The sequence below is a fragment of the Dermacentor variabilis genome, chromosome 9 (assembly GCF_050947875.1).
Source record: "Dermacentor variabilis isolate Ectoservices chromosome 9, ASM5094787v1, whole genome shotgun sequence".
Lineage (NCBI taxonomy): Eukaryota > Metazoa > Arthropoda > Arachnida > Ixodida > Ixodidae > Dermacentor > Dermacentor variabilis.
Window position 1 is genome coordinate 12,247,576 of NC_134576.1, and position 18,768 is coordinate 12,266,343.

Below are 18,768 nucleotides of genomic sequence, written 5' to 3' on the forward strand. Positions count from 1 at the left end.
CAGTTACGTGGCATCATACAACTTCTGGAGACCTTGCATCGTGTTCCCGACATGACATGCGGAAAGTTTCTTGGGTTGACAAGTGACACTGTTCAGTCTTCTTTTGGTCACCGAACCTTTACGTAAGAAACTCGACGGCATCCACATAACATTCTGTGGTCAGTAAACCAGCAATCGACGCTGCTGCCTTATCTACAAGGCAATTCCTCAAGTAGTGGAACTTGGTCTTGTGCAATAGTGTCGCACTGCGTTGGGCAGTTTTCTTCAGACTGTTCCCAAAATTCTGCTAATTGGGGAACGTCTCCTCTAAAAATTGGAATGCTAAGCTTAAGCAGTCATAATCCTAAATGCGACAATGCCATGTTAGTTGCGGCCAGATAAGGTTGAGCAGAAACTGCACTGCGGGTCGCATTCAAGTCGTTCCAGAGTGGCGGTCTGGCAGAGCAATTCGTCCAGCGTACCATGACCCGATTGTCATAATCTGCTGCAGTGCTGTATTCTGCCTCAAGCTCGTCGTCAGGAACGTGCCCTTGAATACTGGCATTAAGACTTGAATTTCAAGATTGCTGCAACTCAGGCAGTCAAGAATACGTGTGAGATTGGCAATGTCAGTGTTGCAGTTGTTGAGCAGCACTTGGACCCCCCTTACAGCTGCTTGCTGTTCTGGGCATGGCAAGCTGCCCGCTTGTTCTTTAGATGGTCCATCAGTGAAACTCTTCAGCTGTGAGTACACAGACGTCCGGATTCCTTGGTGATGCTTGGGAGTGTTCGTCGGTCTCTTGATCCTCTCACCCACAGCGTGAAGTGGTCGAGTGTAAGGTCCCTTGAATCGTGTGAAGGAACGTAGTGTCGTGCATGGGGTATTCGGCCGCGAAAATATAGGGAAACTGAGCTGACACAAGAAGTCAGACACCGAGCCATTTTCCCTTGCGTTTACAACGCCCTTTCTTTTTTTACCCACATGTTTAGTCGGTGCACAATTATTCTTTTTCTACAAAAATAGAACAGTGATATTATTAGAGAGGTTTAGCTTGTCTGGTATTCGGGTAAACGCAGGTGGACGGAGTGTTGGCGAGGAGGCGGGAACAGGAGTGGCCTACATGATGTAGCCACCTGGTATCGTAGAGCTCGAACAGACGAAAATGGTTAATATTGCAGCAACCAAGTGTATTTTACATTGTTGCGGGTGTAAATTTTTGGCAGCAACACGGTTATGCCAGTGCCCAAAATTTACACCAGCAGCAAAGTGGAATACACTTGGTTAAGGCAACATTAGCTGTTTTGTCTGTTTGAGCTCTGCACTGTCCAGGCCGCTCACGTTTACGCCTCCGCCCCAACGCCCACATGGATTTACCCAAATACCGGACAAGCTAAACCTCTCTATTCTCGTATTGTGCGAACTTTTTCTTTTGCGACTCAAATTTATAGAATTCCTAGCTTCCATATTGAATTTAACACCACAGCAGTAAATTGTGAACACATAAACAAGGAACGTGTTTCATTCCCCACTTTCGAATTAGTTGCAAATTTCAGTCACTAAAACATAATATTCCTTTATTCTGACTGGGTATGATCACACAATAGTTTTCGCAAATGAATGACTGCTGCAGTATATTTGTAAATTTGAAAACGTAACGTGCCTGCCATTGTTGCATTGCTCGCATGTTAAATGATGCAACTTTCCTTTATTGACCCTTTTCATGACAGTCCTGTGGCCGCTGCCATGTTTTGATCATGTGGCGACGCATCCATTGCTTGCCTCAACTGCGTCCATTGCCTCCGCGTTTACAGTGGGTGTGTATGACGCTGGTGTGGCTTAGCAAACATCTTTTTTGGAAGGTGTCGTAGATGGTAACTGCGTGGATGACACGAAGCTTTGACTCCAGTTTCGGAGAACATGCAAAAGTGCTTTGGAAGTAGATTATGCTATGTCCAAACAGCGTGCTTGTTTTAAAAGCAAGGCTAAATACATATTCCAAGCTATCCAAACTTTCCGTTCATGAATTGAATCAGGATAAGTGTTTTGCTCTTCGTTCTTTATATGGCAAATTTTTGAACCAGCGGCTTGTCACATTTCTGACTCAAATTTCCTTGGTGCGGTCCACCATCTGATTATTTCTGCCTAAACACTTGTGGGTGTGCTCACTTGCGACAAATTTGTTCTTGCTGCGCGCGAGGCTTGAAACGTGGCCATTGTGTACATTGCAATATCTTGGAGCAAAGGTGTCTTATTGTTAGCAGCTCGCTTACTCTTGTGGACCGTCACAAAGCATTCGGCTTCGACCATTCGTGTGTTATAATTGCAGTCCCTTATTTATTGTGCGTATATGGCATGCATATTCAAGTGTGTGCCCATTCACTTATTAACACGTTGGCAATAGAGTGGGTGTAAGATTTTGTGCCAGTTGGGTTAGATGTTTGTAGATACTGTGCAGGAACGTACTATGACACGAAGCGGCGCTACTCTCTTTGTCTGTGTTTAACGAGCGATACTGACTCTTGCCGTCATCCCGGGGCTGAAGCACTTTCTTTGAAGGTTAACGATACAACGCTGGTGGATGAGCAAATTTCTGTATCCTCGAAGAAAGCCGTACATCTTGAAGTGCCGGTAACATGTGCGGACAATTGCAGAAACAGTCCACTAATTTTGCTGCACAGATTCATTCCATTCCTTAGTATGCTAGCCACCACTTTTGCAGCCAACTACTTTACGTCTTCAATCCACATGATTGGAGCACAGTGCACTAGCGAAAACTCAGTTCTATTTCCAACAGCTGATTGTACAGAAGCAAGGTGGAAGCGGTAATGGTTTCATATTCGTGTGCTGTCACTGAGGAGACGTGCGGTGCGCCATCTCATTTCTCTACAACAAACTGCTCCATGAAAAGTGTCAATACGTTTGTTTACCATACATATTGTGACATGCTGACGAAGATGATGTCAGCTTGGTCGGAAGACGATGCTCTGGACTGTCTGCGCTGTCTACCGTCTTGTCAGCCGCTACGATTATCGTAAATATCCTGTAAATATACGTCTGACTACTTTTAACCTCGTAACAATATGCACAATTTTTTCTTTGTTGTTTGTGTATGATGTACTTCGGCATGTATAGCACGAGACCCTTTGCGTATTATGTTTTTTTGTGTTACTCTGTTTGCTGTGTGGCTTTTCTTTGGACATTTGTGTTGTGCATTGCCTGTGTTTCTGGACCTAGTGAAGCTGCTAAAAAGCAGCTTTTAGTCCAGAAACCTTTGTCTGAAATGAAAATAAAGCTAAATTGAATTTAGGTGAGTGAATGTCGGCAAGTTACTGAAACATTCATAATCTGCAACACAAAAGTAGCAAGAAAGTTCTGAATGCCGTATGTTGCTTGTATTGTGTCCACAGAAATTGATTAGAATTAAGGTTCACAGGCGTGTTAACACAGAGAAGGCTGCATAGTAACATGTTAATCTGCAGAGGAAAATATAACGACTGATTCCAACATGACTTTCGCTAATGAGCTACTTCGTTTGTGCCCCACATGTTGGTAACATCTGTGACATGCAAGGACTACAAGTTAGAGTGTTTTACATTTAGTTGTACAAACTGAAAATAAAGGGAAAAACCAGAGAACAAGAGATGGACTTCGCATATCATGAAAACTAAGCCTCCTGGCAACATGGCAGCACGACAACGGACAAGAATACTCAGACAAATATTTTAATAGAGATGTAATTAACAGTGAAAATATTGCACTTCAAACTGCAATGCAGTGTACACTTCACTGCCCTGCCTTCTAAAGAATTGTACCATGATTTGCATGGACAAAGCACTGGACACACGGCACAATAAACAATTCTTAAATAAACAGAACTAGAATAACAGTTGATGAACATGAAATTGACCATAAAATGTGACTATTCATTCTCATGGCTTGAAAAAATCACAGCAAAGATATTGTACTTCAACCTGTGCAACACATTGTGCACTTACCTGCCATAACATTCTAACGCAGTGCACCACGATCTGCGTGAACTGAGATTACAAAAAGAGAGGGGAAAAAAGTAAGCAGGGAATGAAAAATTGATGCATCGTGCATTCCGAAGACTAGGCATCCTCAACACGTGAGCAAAGAACTGAACACTTGCGATGACTCATAAATAATCTTTAAATAAAGCAGAATTACAATAGCGTGGTCGACGAGGAACACGTGAATTAAACAAAATGTGGCTATTGATTCTCATGGCTTGAAAACATCACAGCAATGATATTGTACCTCAACCTGTGCAAGGTAGTGTACACTTTGCTACCCTGTCCAGGCATTCTGAAAGTGTGCATCATGATCCGTATGAATTGAGACTCAGAAAAAAAAAAATTGAACAAGAAATTGGGGCATCGTGCATTCTGAGGACTAGGCATCCTTAACAACACGTGAGCATCCAACAAATTCATTCCGAAATTTATTTTCTATGAAAACCCCCAAAAGCTACGGTACACTAAGGCACTAAAGAGATAAGAAGGCAGAAAAACAGCGCTTGTTTTGTGCTGCTAAGCTGAGAGCCTTGTCTAATGCGTGGCAGTGATATTATACTGCTGAGAATTCCTGCCTGATTGCCCTGCGCAATGATAAGCACAAAGTTTTCGACTGCGATTTGACAAAATTGTTAAATGATAAACCGAGGAAATTTTGGAAGGTCGTCAACCCTATTGAATCACGTTGTCACTCTAACGAATTCGGAGAAACTACTGGAGATCTCGAATGTGATAACACCTTTAACATCGTTTTTAGCACATATTTGCCTACGCCACCGGCCAGAACTCCGTCTACTATGCCTGCTATCACAATATTTCATGATGGAAATTTATCTTTGTTATATAACACTAAGCTTTCTTCATCGACAAGCGCCATTGATATTAATTCCAAGCTGTTAAAGGACACCAGACATACCATTACTACATATCTGTGTATTTTATTTTATCATTCACTCTCTGTAGGTCACATGCCAAACGATTGGAAAGTGCAGTAGGTCGATCCTATCTTCAAATCTGGCAAAAGAAGATTGCCCACTAAAGTACTGCCCTATATCATTAGAAGTTAAAAAGGCCTTTGCAAGACATAAAACAGGGGAAAGCGGCAGAAGATGGACTACCAGTCGATTTAATCAACGATAAAGGAGACATAATGCTTGAAAAACTAGCGGCCCTTTATCTGAGTGTCTATGGACTTCAAGAGTCCCAGAGAACTGAAGGAATGGCAATATTATAATAATCCACAAAACAAGACATTAAAGAATTGAAAAATTATAGGCCCATTAGCTTACTTCCAGTGTTTTGTAATCGCCAAGATAATCTCCAATTGAATAAGGGCAACACTGGACTTCAGTCAACCAAGGGAACAGGCAGGTTCCATGCAAGGATACTCAACATTGGATCGTATCCATGCCATCAATCAGGTTAAATCCGCAGAGCACAATCAGCTTCTCTATATGGCTTTCATAGATTAAGAAAAGGCGTTTGATCCCATAGAGATACCAGCAGTCGTAGAGGCATTACCTAATCAAGGAGTACAGACTGCTTATGTAAATATCTTGGAAAACATCTACCGAGATTCCACAGCTACCTTATCCTACACAAGTAGGAAGATACCTATAAAGAGTGGGGTCACACAAGGAGACACAATCTCTCCATTGCTATTTTCTGCGCGCTTGGAAGAAGTAAAGTAGGAAGGCTTAGAAGCAAGGATCAATGGTAAATATCTCAGCAACCTTCGATTTGCAGATGACATTGTCCCATTCAGCAACACTGGGGACGAGTTATAAGAAATAATTTAGGACCTCAACAGAGAAAGTATAAGAGTGGGGCTGAAGATTAACATGCAGAAGACAAAGATGATCATAAATAGTTGGGCAAGGGAACAAGAGTTCAGGATCGCCAGTCAGCCTCTCGAGTCTGTGAAGGAGTATGGTCACCTAGGTCAATTACTCAGGGCACACTGATCATGAGAAGGAAATTCATAGAAGAATAAAAATGGGCTGGAGCGCATTCAGCACGCATTGTCAGATACTGACTAGAAGCTTACCATTATCATTAAAAAGAAAGGTGTACAATCAGTGCATTCTGCCAGTGCTGACATATGAGGCAGAAACTTGAGACTGACAAAGAAGCTCAGAAACAAGTTAAGGACCGCACAAAGAGCTATGGAATGAAGAATGTTAGGTGTAACGTTACGAGACAGGAAGAGAGCAAACGGGTAGCCAATACTCTAATTGGCATTAAGAGAAAAAATGGAGCTGGGCAGGCCATATAATGAGTTGGTTAGGTAATCAGTGGACCATTAGGGTTACAGAATCGGCACCAAGAGAAAGAAAGCGCAGCCGAGGCCGGCAGAAGACTATGTGGGGTGATGAAAAGAAATTCGCAGGTGATAGCTGGAATCTATTGGCACAGGACAGGGGTCATCGGAGATCACAGGAAGAAGCCTTTGTCCTGTATTGGACATCAAATAGGCTGATTGATGGTGGTGATTGTCATTAAGTGTCCCGTGCAAAATCATTCAGCATGTCATTTACTCTCATATCGTGGCATTTCTCGATAAAAATACTTTTCATTCATCCCAGCGTGGCTTTCAAAAGGGGTTTCTTATGCGAGACAACTGTCCATTTTCATTCATGATTTGCATGTGAACTTTGACACCAACATACAAACTGATGCCATTTTCTTAGATTATGGAAAAGTGTCTGACAAAGTGGCGCATCAACAATTTCTATTAAAACTAAACCAGTTAAAGCAGTGCACCATGATCTGTACGAACTGACTAACAAAAGAAAAAGAAAATAAATATTGAATAAAAATTGGGGCATCGTGCATTCTGAAGACAAGGCATCCTCTATGCGTGAGCAAAACATGGAACACTTATGGCAACTTAATAAATAATCGCTAAATAAGCAGAATTAGTGTGGCTGATGAGGAACACATGAATTAAACACAAAACCCGAGCATTCATTCTCATGGCTTAAAAACTTCACAGCAAAGATACACCTCAACTTGTGCAAGGTAGTGTACCCTTCACTATCCGATCAGAACATGCTAAAACAGTGCGCGTAATGTGAAAACACTGTGTACTGAAATTTAGGTACACATTAAAAAATCGCAGGTGGTGCAAATTTACGGAGTCCCACACTACGGCGTGCCTCGCTATCAAATATTGGTTCTGGTACGTAAAACCCCCTAATTTAATTGTTTTAAAATAGTGCACCATGATCTGTATGTACCGAGATTAAGAAAAGAAAGAAAAAGAGCAGTGAACAAGAAATGGGAGCATCATGCATGTGAATTGAGAGTAAGAAAAGAGAGAAAAAAGAGCACTGAACAAGAAACTGGAGCATCAGGTACAATTAACACTATTTTTGGAGCTTTTCTGTTAAAGCTTTGATCAGCTCCAGCTGGGCAGTCTGGTACACTTGGCTGCTCCGCCGTTCCTCAAGAAGTGCGGCCAGCTCAGTTTTTCGCAGCTCAAGCTCCTGCTCCCTCAGCCTCACGTTGTCGTCATGCTGGCGGATGTGGAGCTGCATCTTGTCGTCGTGCTGGCGTATCTGGAGCGCCAGTCTCTCCCGGTCAAGTTCATGACCGAGCATGCGCATCTGCATTTCTTGGTCTGACCGGGCCTCCAGATACGCCAGGGTGGCTTCATTATGCCCTCGTGTGCCTGCACAAATCAAACAAGGAACATAAGAAATGTTATGAAGCGTTTCTGAACTTCATGCTTTGAAGCACAAGCAGTGCTTTTTTGAAGGCGACAAACGCAGCATTGAGTACAAGGACACACACGTGTGTCTTGTACTCAGGGACACTACAGTAAAAGCTCATTAATGCGACACCCGTTAATTTGGAAATTTGGGTAATTCGGATGGCTCTATTGGTCCCGGCCAAAGTGCATGGTAGTCTATGGGCCCAAACCTTCGTTAATTTGTCAGAATTCGGCCCCACACCGCTTAATTCAGACAAATGCTGACGGTTGCCGCTACACGAAAGTGTGGTAAAGCAGCGCAGCGTCGCCGAATGTCAGTGTCTTCTTTCTTTGCGCCACTGCGCCTTCGATGCCATTTTTCCTTGTGTTGTCGAGTCGGCATCATCTCTTCTTGCGGAGTTGTCTCTTTTCGTTGTGACCATGTTTTGCATGCCACCACCATCCTGTGCTACGGTGATGGCAACGCCGGCAAAGCGGGAGAAGTACGAAGCCAACAACTTGGCGACTAAGGTGGAAATTTTGCAGGCTTTGAAGAATGGCGAATTGCGACAGCACATGATGACCAAGTACAACGTGAAGCAGAGCACGTTGGGAACATACGTGAAAATGAACAGATTCTTCAAGCATCGAGAAAGCGGTTGCGAACCGCAGCTTATCCCCAGCTCAAAGAAGCTTTGCTCCAGTAGGTTACTGACTGCTGCAACGTGCATCTGTCAGTCTGGGCCTGCAGAGAACGCTACAATGGATTTTCATAGTAGCCGACGTGAAATTCATCATTCTCAGGGAGGATTTTCTGCGCCACTTCGGACTGTTAGTCGACGTGCATAACCGGAAGTTACAGGACCCTGTGTCACAAAGCGATGTAAAAGGCAAGCCTTCAAGACATACGCTGCTCAGCCCTATGCTGATCAAGCCAGCAGGCCCTCTTCGTTTCACTTCCATACTGAGCCAATTTTCTGACCAGACACACCAGCGCCAAGTGGGATCCCCAGTAATACACGACGTGTTTCACCACATCACCACTACTGGACCACCGGTTTACGCTCGACTATGTCGATTGTCGCCCGAGAAACTGGTGGTGGCACGACAGGAATTCGACCATATGTTGGAGTTGGGTGTCATCCAACCATCTTCCAGTCCTTGGGCATCTCCCCTTCACATGGTTCCTAAGCAATCATCCGGTGACTGGCGTCCTTGCGGGTATTATCGAGCACTGAACAGTGTCACAATGCCCGACAGGTACCCCGTGCCACATATTCACAACATACTGGCACCTGCACAACAGATACATTGATGCCTCGTGTACAGTTCGTTAAGGGGTCAACGTGCAACATTGTTGAAGGTACCATTAAAAACAAAAAAAATGGCCGTATCGAAAAAAATAATAGAACAGCCTGATCTGGGTGTACAAACCCCTACCACCCTCCTTCTGTCGCATGCTAAATACAACACCCCTTTCTGAATGCATCAGAAGCCACAACGGGCCAGTAACCACTGTTTAGCTCACCCAAAAATGTAAAGTAGAAGTTTTAGCGTGATTGCAGAACGTGAAACGCAGAAACGCTTATTGAAACCATGTATTACAATCGGCCACTAGGCCAATTTTTATGAAATTAGTTGCACTTGAGAGAAAAAAAGTCTAGCGACTGTTGGAAGCGAAACTATGATTTAAGGCCTGAATCTTTTTTTTTCGAGAACTTCGTAAGTTTGCAAAAAAATAAAAGCACGAAGTTTACAACTTTGTAGCTCTCCACCAAGAACAGATGCGCAGTTCTGTAAGCTACGCCCATTACTGCACTCAAAACAAATTCGACATCAATTTATATTGTGCGTGGATTTGCTACACTGTTTATAAGAGTATTGCGAAAGTCCTACTCACATGTTAGTGGTCTATTTCAGAACCATGCATACCATGTCAACTATGTCCGCTTTAAATGTACAGTTAGATGCAATTCACGGAGTTATATTATTTTTCCTTACTGTGCTACATCGCTGTAAACTTCACAGTAACCTTTTCAGAAAATTTCGGATTTTAAGCCATTTTTATTTTTAAAATTGACAGCGTAAATAAAAAATTTACTACCAACAGTCATTAGATTTAATCTTTTTCTTTGAGATGCAACAAATTTCATCAAATTCGGTGCAATGGTTGCTAATAAAAATGATATCTCATTTTCTGTGGATTTAGATTGAAGCTCCTGAGCTAAACCTTCCTCTTAAGGTCGCAAAAGTTAACTACGTGGTAATTCTATGTTCCTTGCTTGCTGCATGGCTCGGTCCTGCTCTCCTTCCCAATTTTTTTGGTGACAGCTCCTTGCACAGCATGCAGAAAACCAAACAGTCATGTCATGGAACTGGCCCAATCCTCAAACCATTCACACTAATTTTCAGAATTGTCCACTCATACATGAATAACACTTCACACTTGCTACAATGAAAGCAAAAGAAAGCACCACGCAGTTCGCACCCGGTGTAACACTGCAGAACCACAAGCTCGACCATGGTCGGAATATGCAACTGTCTGCAAACAAGTGCCGAACTGCGCAATTCACGAGCCTATGCTATGCGCCAATTCAACTGACGAGTTTGCAGTGACCACCGGAACCGAAGACTGTGGTAACAACAGTGCGCAAAACATACATGAGCGTAACACGAAGCACTCCACTGCATTCCACTGCACCCTACTGCCAGACTTGGTCAGTAAGGCAGACAAGCGCTTGTGACACCAGGTTCTTTGTGAAGAAAGTTATTTACCTCTCAGTGGTGTCCTTCGTACACGAAGGGTCGCTTGTATAGGGGCAGCAGGTGGCAATGGTCTGTTGCTGCTGCTGCTGTTGCCATGCACGGTCCCATGGCAGGTGCCCGTTGCATTTGCAGGAAGCTCTTAAAATGCAAAATTTAATATTGCCTGAGTGTGCGTTTAGGAATTCTGTAACATCAGGCAGTACTGGCACTAACTGCAGTAAAGCAGTGCTGAAAATTGGCTTTTCACTTGAATTTCAGACATGCAGTATTCACTGGACTAATGCAGCTTTGCTGAATTGTACATACTACAAACAGTATGACCATATAGGTGTGACAATACTTTTATAGGCAAGGGGACAGTTATATGACATACACCAATAGTGTGTTTAAAAACTACCATCATTACCAATGTGGCCTCACTTGATGATTATTATTTATGCAAGTGCTGACAGAAAGCATTCGGAATGTGTTAAGTAGGCAGTTGGCAGCATCCAATCAGTTATATTATTGAAGCATAAAATACTGGCCTTACTATTACTGGCTGCACTGCTAGTACCACAATGTATACAGCGTGCCTGTGGTGCCAGAGGGAAATGAATGAATGAATGTGTGGTTTTTATTGGCGCAAGGGCCAGGTATGGCCAAAGAGTACCATGCCAGTGTTTAGTGATTTCGCAGTGGAGTGATACATTCTATTAAGTTGATGTGACGTGGCTGTAAAGGGGCCTAAAAAATAGTGGCTCTAAAGGCTGTAAAATCTACATGTAGTAAGGTTATGGCGATGGCTAACGACGTGTACTATCAGCCTTAAAGTACATTACGAAAATGATGATATACAAAGCATGTCAGAATCAAAGACTGGCCACAGCACTATGGCCTCACCAGAGCCCTTGAGACACAAGGTCCTGGAGGCATGTGTTATGCAATGCTGCTATCACAGCGGCATCCTCTGAAGAGAGGGAGCGCTACGAATGTATGGGACTAATAACATGTAGGACAACATCATTGAAGAAACTGAGGACAGCTTTGGCGTTAAAATGCGGTACTTTGCCAAGAAACATAGCCGGGTGAAGCGGGATACAATACCGCTATGCCAGAGGAAAATGTTTATTTCTCTCAGCTTCGGCTTCCCGACACTCAAGTGAGATGTGGAGGATGGTCACCCTCTCCCAGCATCTACAACAGGTTGAAGGTTCATTTCTAGAAAGTATAACATTATGGGGGGGGGGGGGAGTTCCAAATGTGGGTCCTATTCTGAGATGACAGAATAGGAAATTTGTTCGAATAGGAAATCTGTTTTTGTTGCAGAGGGCCAAGAACCTAATTGTGGCTTTATCACCTGCAGTTTATTATTTGTTTCTATGTTCCACATGCATTGCCAGTGGTTTCGCAGTTTCCTTCGTAAGAAAGGCTTCGGATCTGTGACAGGGACAGCAGCGGTAGGATTAACAGCATGTTATGCAATTGATGTGGCCATCTGGTCCGCCAGAATGTTACCCTTGGTTCCCCTATGGCTGGGTACACAGCATATAATGATATGATGATTGGCAAGATAAGCTTTACACAGCTCGGAATAGAGCTAAATAAGTACGGGATTTTTATGCTTACAGATTGACAACAAGGCTTTCACGACACTTAGGGAGTCTGTATACACAACTGCTTGTATATACATACAAGCAGTTGTATATACAGTATATATATACTGTATATACCTTATTTATGGTGCAAGAGGGAGTGAAACGAATAAGATAGTTACCTTGCAATGGCAAACGGGCGTCATTACCACCTGTCCCCACTGGCGACCTCTGTGTGGGGTTTTCACGTGCGAAGTCACTGGGACTTGCCAGCTGCCCTTGAGGTGTAAAAAAAATGGAGTATAAGATTTGCACATGAATCAGGTCATTGACAAATCTGCAGAGTACAATCAAACTCTCTATGTGGCTTCCATAGATTCAGGAATATAATCGATGTTATTTGTTTCTATTGTTTAGTGTTTTAACATTTTAATGTTATCTGCATGTTTAAGGGTCTAAAAAAATTGTTCCCTGATATTTCAGAAGTCCTAAATCTGCCACTCACATCAGCAGTTTTATGTTACTGACTGACAGCTAATAATTGCAGTGTCTGGCAATATTTTCTCATTTATGCAGGACTACCGTATTTATTTCAATATAGGTCACCCTTTATTTTCTGGAATGGTATGCAAAATGACCTATTGCCTCATACTCATTGCAAAAAATTTTGATCTACATTCGTGAAAAAGCTAACAATATTTATGAGCTAATGGAGTTCCTTCGACGCGCAGGCCATAAAGTCAGTCTGGTGATTATCCAGACTAGCTTCAAGAAATGCTGCTATCCAACGAACTCGGAACACAGTATGAGCAAATGCACTGTTCTGTGGAAATCAGCAATGTGGGGGAAGTTTCATGAAAGGAAAGAGTTGTGTTATCCATCTGAAAGTAGCCTACAGCGACTAGGAAACCCCCCCCCCCTCCTTTTTTTCTTTAAAGAAAGCTGCACAGTTCCAAGAAAATTCATCCTGGCCTTGGGATTCAATCTTGGACTAATGCCTTTCCAGGAGAGTTCCTCCACCGCCTGAGCTAACCAGAAGACAAGATGAGGAAGAATTAATTGACAATTCAAAGCACCAGGATACTGATAGAGTAAACGAGTTCTGCGGTCACCCACGAAGTGGCGCCTATTATATGAGCACATTAACAATGTCTTCCTCAAGACAACAGGTAACAGATTACTTGAAGAATCGAGTACAAGCGGCACTATTTTACTGAGCTTTCATCATATGCACTGAGAATAAGGTACTTTTACATACGACAACATGGCTCAGGCGATGCAGGCCACCCACTTGAGGCCCACCTGCCTGGGTCGTCAGGCTCCTCTTCTGGCTCTGGTACGAATACGTGCACGTCGCTGTTCTCCCCTACAGATAGAAAAGAGCACAAAATTTCATGAAATTTAAAACAAAACCAGTAGCTTTGCTAACACTTAGGGCAGGTTCCTTGTACTGGTTCCCAACAGTTCAATCATAGGGAGGCGCGCGTGGTGAAATGTTTGCCTAAAGAATTTGTGGGAGAAAACTGCACTTTCAAAAGGAAGCAGCAGCACAGTTCTACATAATTTACACATTTTAAAACGCGGTCCCATAAAAATTGCAGGCTTGAGGCATTTAGATTACGGTAATTACAGTAATTACTTGGCTCTCATGATTCAAAACTGCAGCTACACGGCTAAATAAAATGAACATGGTATGCATACTTGAATGCAAGCTTTCAGGAAGCCACATAGCGACCAATCTTAGGTGTGAAATGAATAATGATAGCAATGCATATGGTATGGCACAAGGGCATGCAGCATTGTATTTAGCAATCGAGTTGAGTGCTAACATCTCAACTCATGCACGTCAACCCCCCCCCCCCCTCCCCCCAAAGAAGAATAAAAGAAAAAGTGAAGTATTAAGTCTCCTACCACAATCAGTAGACGAGGCAGCGAAGCACTCCATGGCAGCTGTCTTGCGGGTGCTGGGCTGGCGCTGCTTTGCACCTGCGGCGCTCGCAGCAGCGCAGACAGGCCTACCCTTATTAGTGCCGCGGTGGCTCCGCACCGCTGATCTTGGTGGTCGGTAGCTGTACTCGCGTGCCAGGTCTGCTACCTGCTGTAGCAGCCTGTGCACTACCTCGTAAACTTCCTCCGTCCCTGATCTAGAAAAGCAAACAGGCACATTTAGAAAATTTGGCCGAAACGTGTTAGCTTAGGATATCGACGAGTAATAAACGTCTGGAACACTTACTTTTTCCTGTTTTTTATGTCGTCCCGCAAGAACTGTGCCAGGAGGAGGTCCAGCCGTTCTCTCACGCTGCGGAGATTGCGAACCACTTGCGTGAGTTCGCTAAGTTTCTCGCTGATCTTCACCCACATCGTGGGATCGTCGAACGGGTTATGTTTTAGCACTTCTTGTAATATAATAATATCATCGCTCGGCATAAATCGCCTACGCGAACGAACCACAGGAGGGACAGCCATTTTGTAGTTCTTTGTTTTGTTTTTTTGGCTTGTCTTGACTCGGCTTATTTGGTCGTCGGTGTAGACGCGGTAATCTGGCCACCTGGGTCGGAGCGGACGGTACCGGAATCCGGCAATCCGGTAACGCAATACGGTATCCGGTAAAGTCATGCGCATGCGCAGTTCGCACCCGGTAAAACGCCCCAACGCTAACGGGGCGGCTTTCCGGACAAGCTAAACCTCTCTAATATTCATCAATAGGCTACTTGATACCGGCCGGATGAAGGGCTCGCGTCCGGTGACGAGACGTTAATTGGAAGGATCGCCAGCCGTTTGTGCGCAGGCGCAAGTAAGAGCGGGCGCGAGAGAGAAAATGTGGGGGCTTTTGCTCCTTGAATTTATGACTGTGCCTAGGCACTCGGAGGAGGTTTCTTAGCGCGTGCTGTATGCGTTTGTTCCTAGGCGTGCCGACATTGCAGAGCAGAGTCGAGTTTGTTTACGCTCAGACGCTGGCTGCCGGCGCGGTCAAATAGGTGAATTACCGGGCACTGACGCCCCACTTGGCGACCGTCTCGCACCTGCGGCGCTCCTGCTAAGTCAGTCGTGCCGAACCATAGCTTTCTCGCGCCTTACGGTGATGTGCCTTGTAAATAACATCACAGATGTTTCCGTGGGAGCAGCAGGGACCATAGGGGAGGCCCGGCCGCATATATTGAATATCTGGACGCCAGAGTGCCTTAGCAACCGCGTTTGAACGCAAGTGGCTGAAAGGCCACCAGTGACGCTCGACGCCCTTGCAGCCGGTATGAGAATACGTCGCGCTGCCCTAACGCCTCTTCCATTAACCTAACCTAACGATAACCTAAGCAAACACGGCCGAGATTAAAAGACAATACTCCTCACGGCGTAACCGCTGTGAGAATACGCCGCGCCACCTTAACGCCTTTTACGCTAACCTAACCTAACGTGGCTGAGACTCAAAGACGAAAATCCGCACGGCGTAACAACTTTATAACGGCAGAATAGACCGCGCCGCAGTAACGCTACTTGCGCTAACGTAGCCTAACCTAAGAAAACCTTAACCTAACCTAACATGGACGAGAGAAAAAACGCAATAATACTGACGGCGTGATATCAGGCAGTGGCTTTCAAACGCCGTTGCGAAGGCGCTGTGCGTTTATATCACTTAAAGGGGAACACCCAAAATTGCTTCTCAAAGGTCACCGACAGCAGCATAGCAAATCCTGCCAAGAGTGACGGTACTGCTACAGGAGAGCAGGCAAGGCCTCTACTACGGCAACTACTGCTCCCCCGGAAAAATGAGCGAGATTTTTTTTTCAAAGGAGAAAATTTCGAAGGGATTTTTTCGAAGAAAGTTTATTCCGGCATGACTGACTCAGCACCAGCGCCGCAGGCGCGAGAAAGTTCGACCTACCTCCAGACACAGCAATCCCCAAATGGGGTGACCGTGCCACTGCCTCATTGCGCAGGCAGTGGGCACGGCGCAGCTTGCGTCGGAGCGTAAACAAAGTCGACATCACCCTGCAATGCCAGCATGCCTAGGGGACAAACGCATACAACGCGAGTGAAGAAACCGTCTCCGTAGTGCCTAGACAGAGTAGCAAAAGCCCCCAGTGTCAGAAGTAGCATGAGCAAAAGCCCCCAGATTTTCTCTCTCGCGCCCGCTCTTACTAGCGTTGCGCGCAGACGGCTGGCGATTCCTCAAATGAAGGTCATAGAATAAAGAACCAACTTTAGAAACGGGAAACTATACCTTCCGCAGTGGTACGAAAATAATCAGCGGCAGTGCATGGAACTTACGTAGGCGGACGCCAGATGGCACTGCTCAACGAGGAAGCAGAAGTGCGTTTTCTTAGAGCGAATTCCAGTATGGGGGCTGTGTTTAACCGGTTGGGTACGCCAGTACGCGCCGAGCTTGCTCTGCCGGCTAAGCGGCATGCCTCAATGCCTTGGCTGGCGCGTAGATGGTGCGTTATAATTGCCAGGAGACCAAAAAGCCTCTACTGACGCCCATGCAAACAAGTCACGAGTGAGTGAACAGAACTTGCGACTTTATTGGCAGAAGACAAGCAGTGTATATTCTCGTGCAAGAGCAGAAATAAAATATACATGTCGAAATACGCTGGAATCATGGACGTGAGCTCGTGAACGGCTCACCATCGTCGTCGCACATCGTCGCCTCGAAAAGAGCGACAACCAGCGGCGAAAGCAGATTGGACAGAATGTCCCACCTGTTTGCAGCGACAGTCACCGTTAAAGATGAGCAACTTGCATTGGGAAGCAATCGGTTTATGTAGGCATCTGCTGCCGCAGCCAGCACAGCGACATGGACTACCCGGAATTTTAGCGTTAACTCCTTTCCAACCTGCGCGTTGCTTTTCTTTCGGGGGCCGCTAATGTGCGGCTCACACTTGGTGTCCCACATTGTCTCAATATGGACAAGTCGCTTTCGTGGGCATCACCTTCGACAGCCACTTTTGCGAGTCTTTCCGCCCATACGGCTATCAGCTTCATACACTTCGAACCATGTAAGCACATATGCTGGTCTCCGTTCATGCCTAATCGCGGCCGAGAAAGGCCACAGGCACTATTTGCCCATGGATGCGGCAGGAAATGGTGAACGGGGAGCAAGAATCACGGTGTGTGTGAATTGGGAGTCCATGTCGCTGTGCCGACTGCAGGAGCAAATGCTTACTCCGAGAGACTGCTTCCCAATGCAACTGACGAGGCCGCCACACATCCGAGAAGGATAACGCGGCAACCGTAACCAAGTGAAATAACAACGAAATTAAACAGCACTCAATCACCGCATAGGGTTCAGACAACACATTATGCGTTGGCTACGAACCATGTGGCAACATTGAGCATTCACGTACACGGGTCTCTTACGGTACATTCGGCCGCCTACCTACAGGCATAATGCTTGCCTTCGTCGCACGTGGTGGTCTGGCAACGAGCGACAACCAGCAGCGCAAACAGATGCGATAGAGCGTCGCACCTGTTTGAACAGACAATTGCAGTTAAAGATGAGCAACTTGCATTGCGAAGCAATCAGGGGACGCCGCCATCTACTGCCGCAACCAACACAGCGGCATGGAAACCCAGTATTTTAGCGTTAACTCCTTTCCAACCTGCACGTTTCTTTTCCTTCGGGGCCCACTAACGTGTGGCTCGCACTTGGTGCCCCACTTTGTCTCAATATGGACAAATCGGTTCAATGGGCACCACCTTCGGCAGCAACTGCTGCGGGCCTTTCCACCCATACGGCTACCAACTTCATACGCTTCGAACCATGTAAGCACATATGCTGGTGTCCGTTCTCAGACGAGGAAGGCCACAAGCACAATTTGCCCAAGGATGCAGCAGGAAAGAACGAACGGGGAGCTCCAGTTACGGTGCGCGTATACTGGGAGTCTATGTCGCTGTGCGGATTGCAGGAGCAAATGTTTACCTCGAGAGACTGCTTACCAAGGCAAATGACCAGGCCCCCACAGCCGAGAAATGTAACATGGTGACCACAACCAAGTGGGGCAGCAAAACCAGATTCTGCAATCAATCACTTCAGTGTAGCTTGCGCAAAGACCCAGGCTACCCAGGAAGAAGAGCAATCATCAACAAGACTAGGAATATGGAAAAGGAGAAAGCTTGCGTTCAAGAAAGAAGCCACTGTGCTTTGCAAGAATTGAAGGCTAATAAGATTAGAAAATGTAAAATGGCGCATAGCACATGACGCGTGGGCTAATGCAAGACACATGCCGATGCTGCATCAGGTATTTCAGGAGAGGAATTGCGCATGACAACATACACTAGAAGATACTGCCACAGATATGTGGCGCTACTAGACAGTGACTGGTGTATGAGCGAACACTTGGTTGACCTTTATGTTTGGATGAGGATGAACGATCTCTAACGAGAATGGGCAATGAAAAAGCATGCATTTATAGAAAAAGATTAGACTTGGCACAGATCTAACTGCCATGGCCAGGAAGCTGATTAAGAGCAAACTGACGGAACTCTATTGGCCAGCGTCGTCCGTGCTTGGTCAGAAGTTACAGGTGCATCTGAAATGAAGAATTTGTAGAAAGTCCTTATTGAGTTACCTGCATGACTCGGCCAAATGTCCGTGCTGGTGGAATGGTAGCTGAAGCTCTTGTTAGTCTTGACACTCCTCTGCAGTCTTTATATCTCATTCAAATTCTTCTGCATGCGCTTCTTTGTTCGTGGTGTAAAAACCTTGCAAATTTGGCTCCAGCC

General features: G+C 45.2%; 2 protein-coding genes across 3 annotated transcripts in view; one reads left to right on the forward strand and one right to left on the reverse strand.

Moving 5' to 3' along the window:
* LOC142558612 (agrin-like) overlaps nucleotides 1-18,768 on the forward strand; it is a 521,743-nt gene that overhangs the window by 28,213 nt on the left and 474,762 nt on the right. The window lies entirely within an intron of this gene.
* LOC142557867 (uncharacterized) lies at nucleotides 7,383-14,465 on the reverse strand. The gene is made up of 4 exons (XM_075670082.1): nucleotides 14,282-14,465; nucleotides 13,960-14,192; nucleotides 13,307-13,414; nucleotides 7,383-7,687 (listed from the first exon to the last, which is right to left on the reverse strand). The coding sequence occupies exons 1-4, from the start codon at nucleotides 14,407-14,409 to the stop codon at nucleotides 7,383-7,385; spliced, it is 774 nt and encodes a 257-aa protein (XP_075526197.1). The 5' UTR covers nucleotides 14,410-14,465.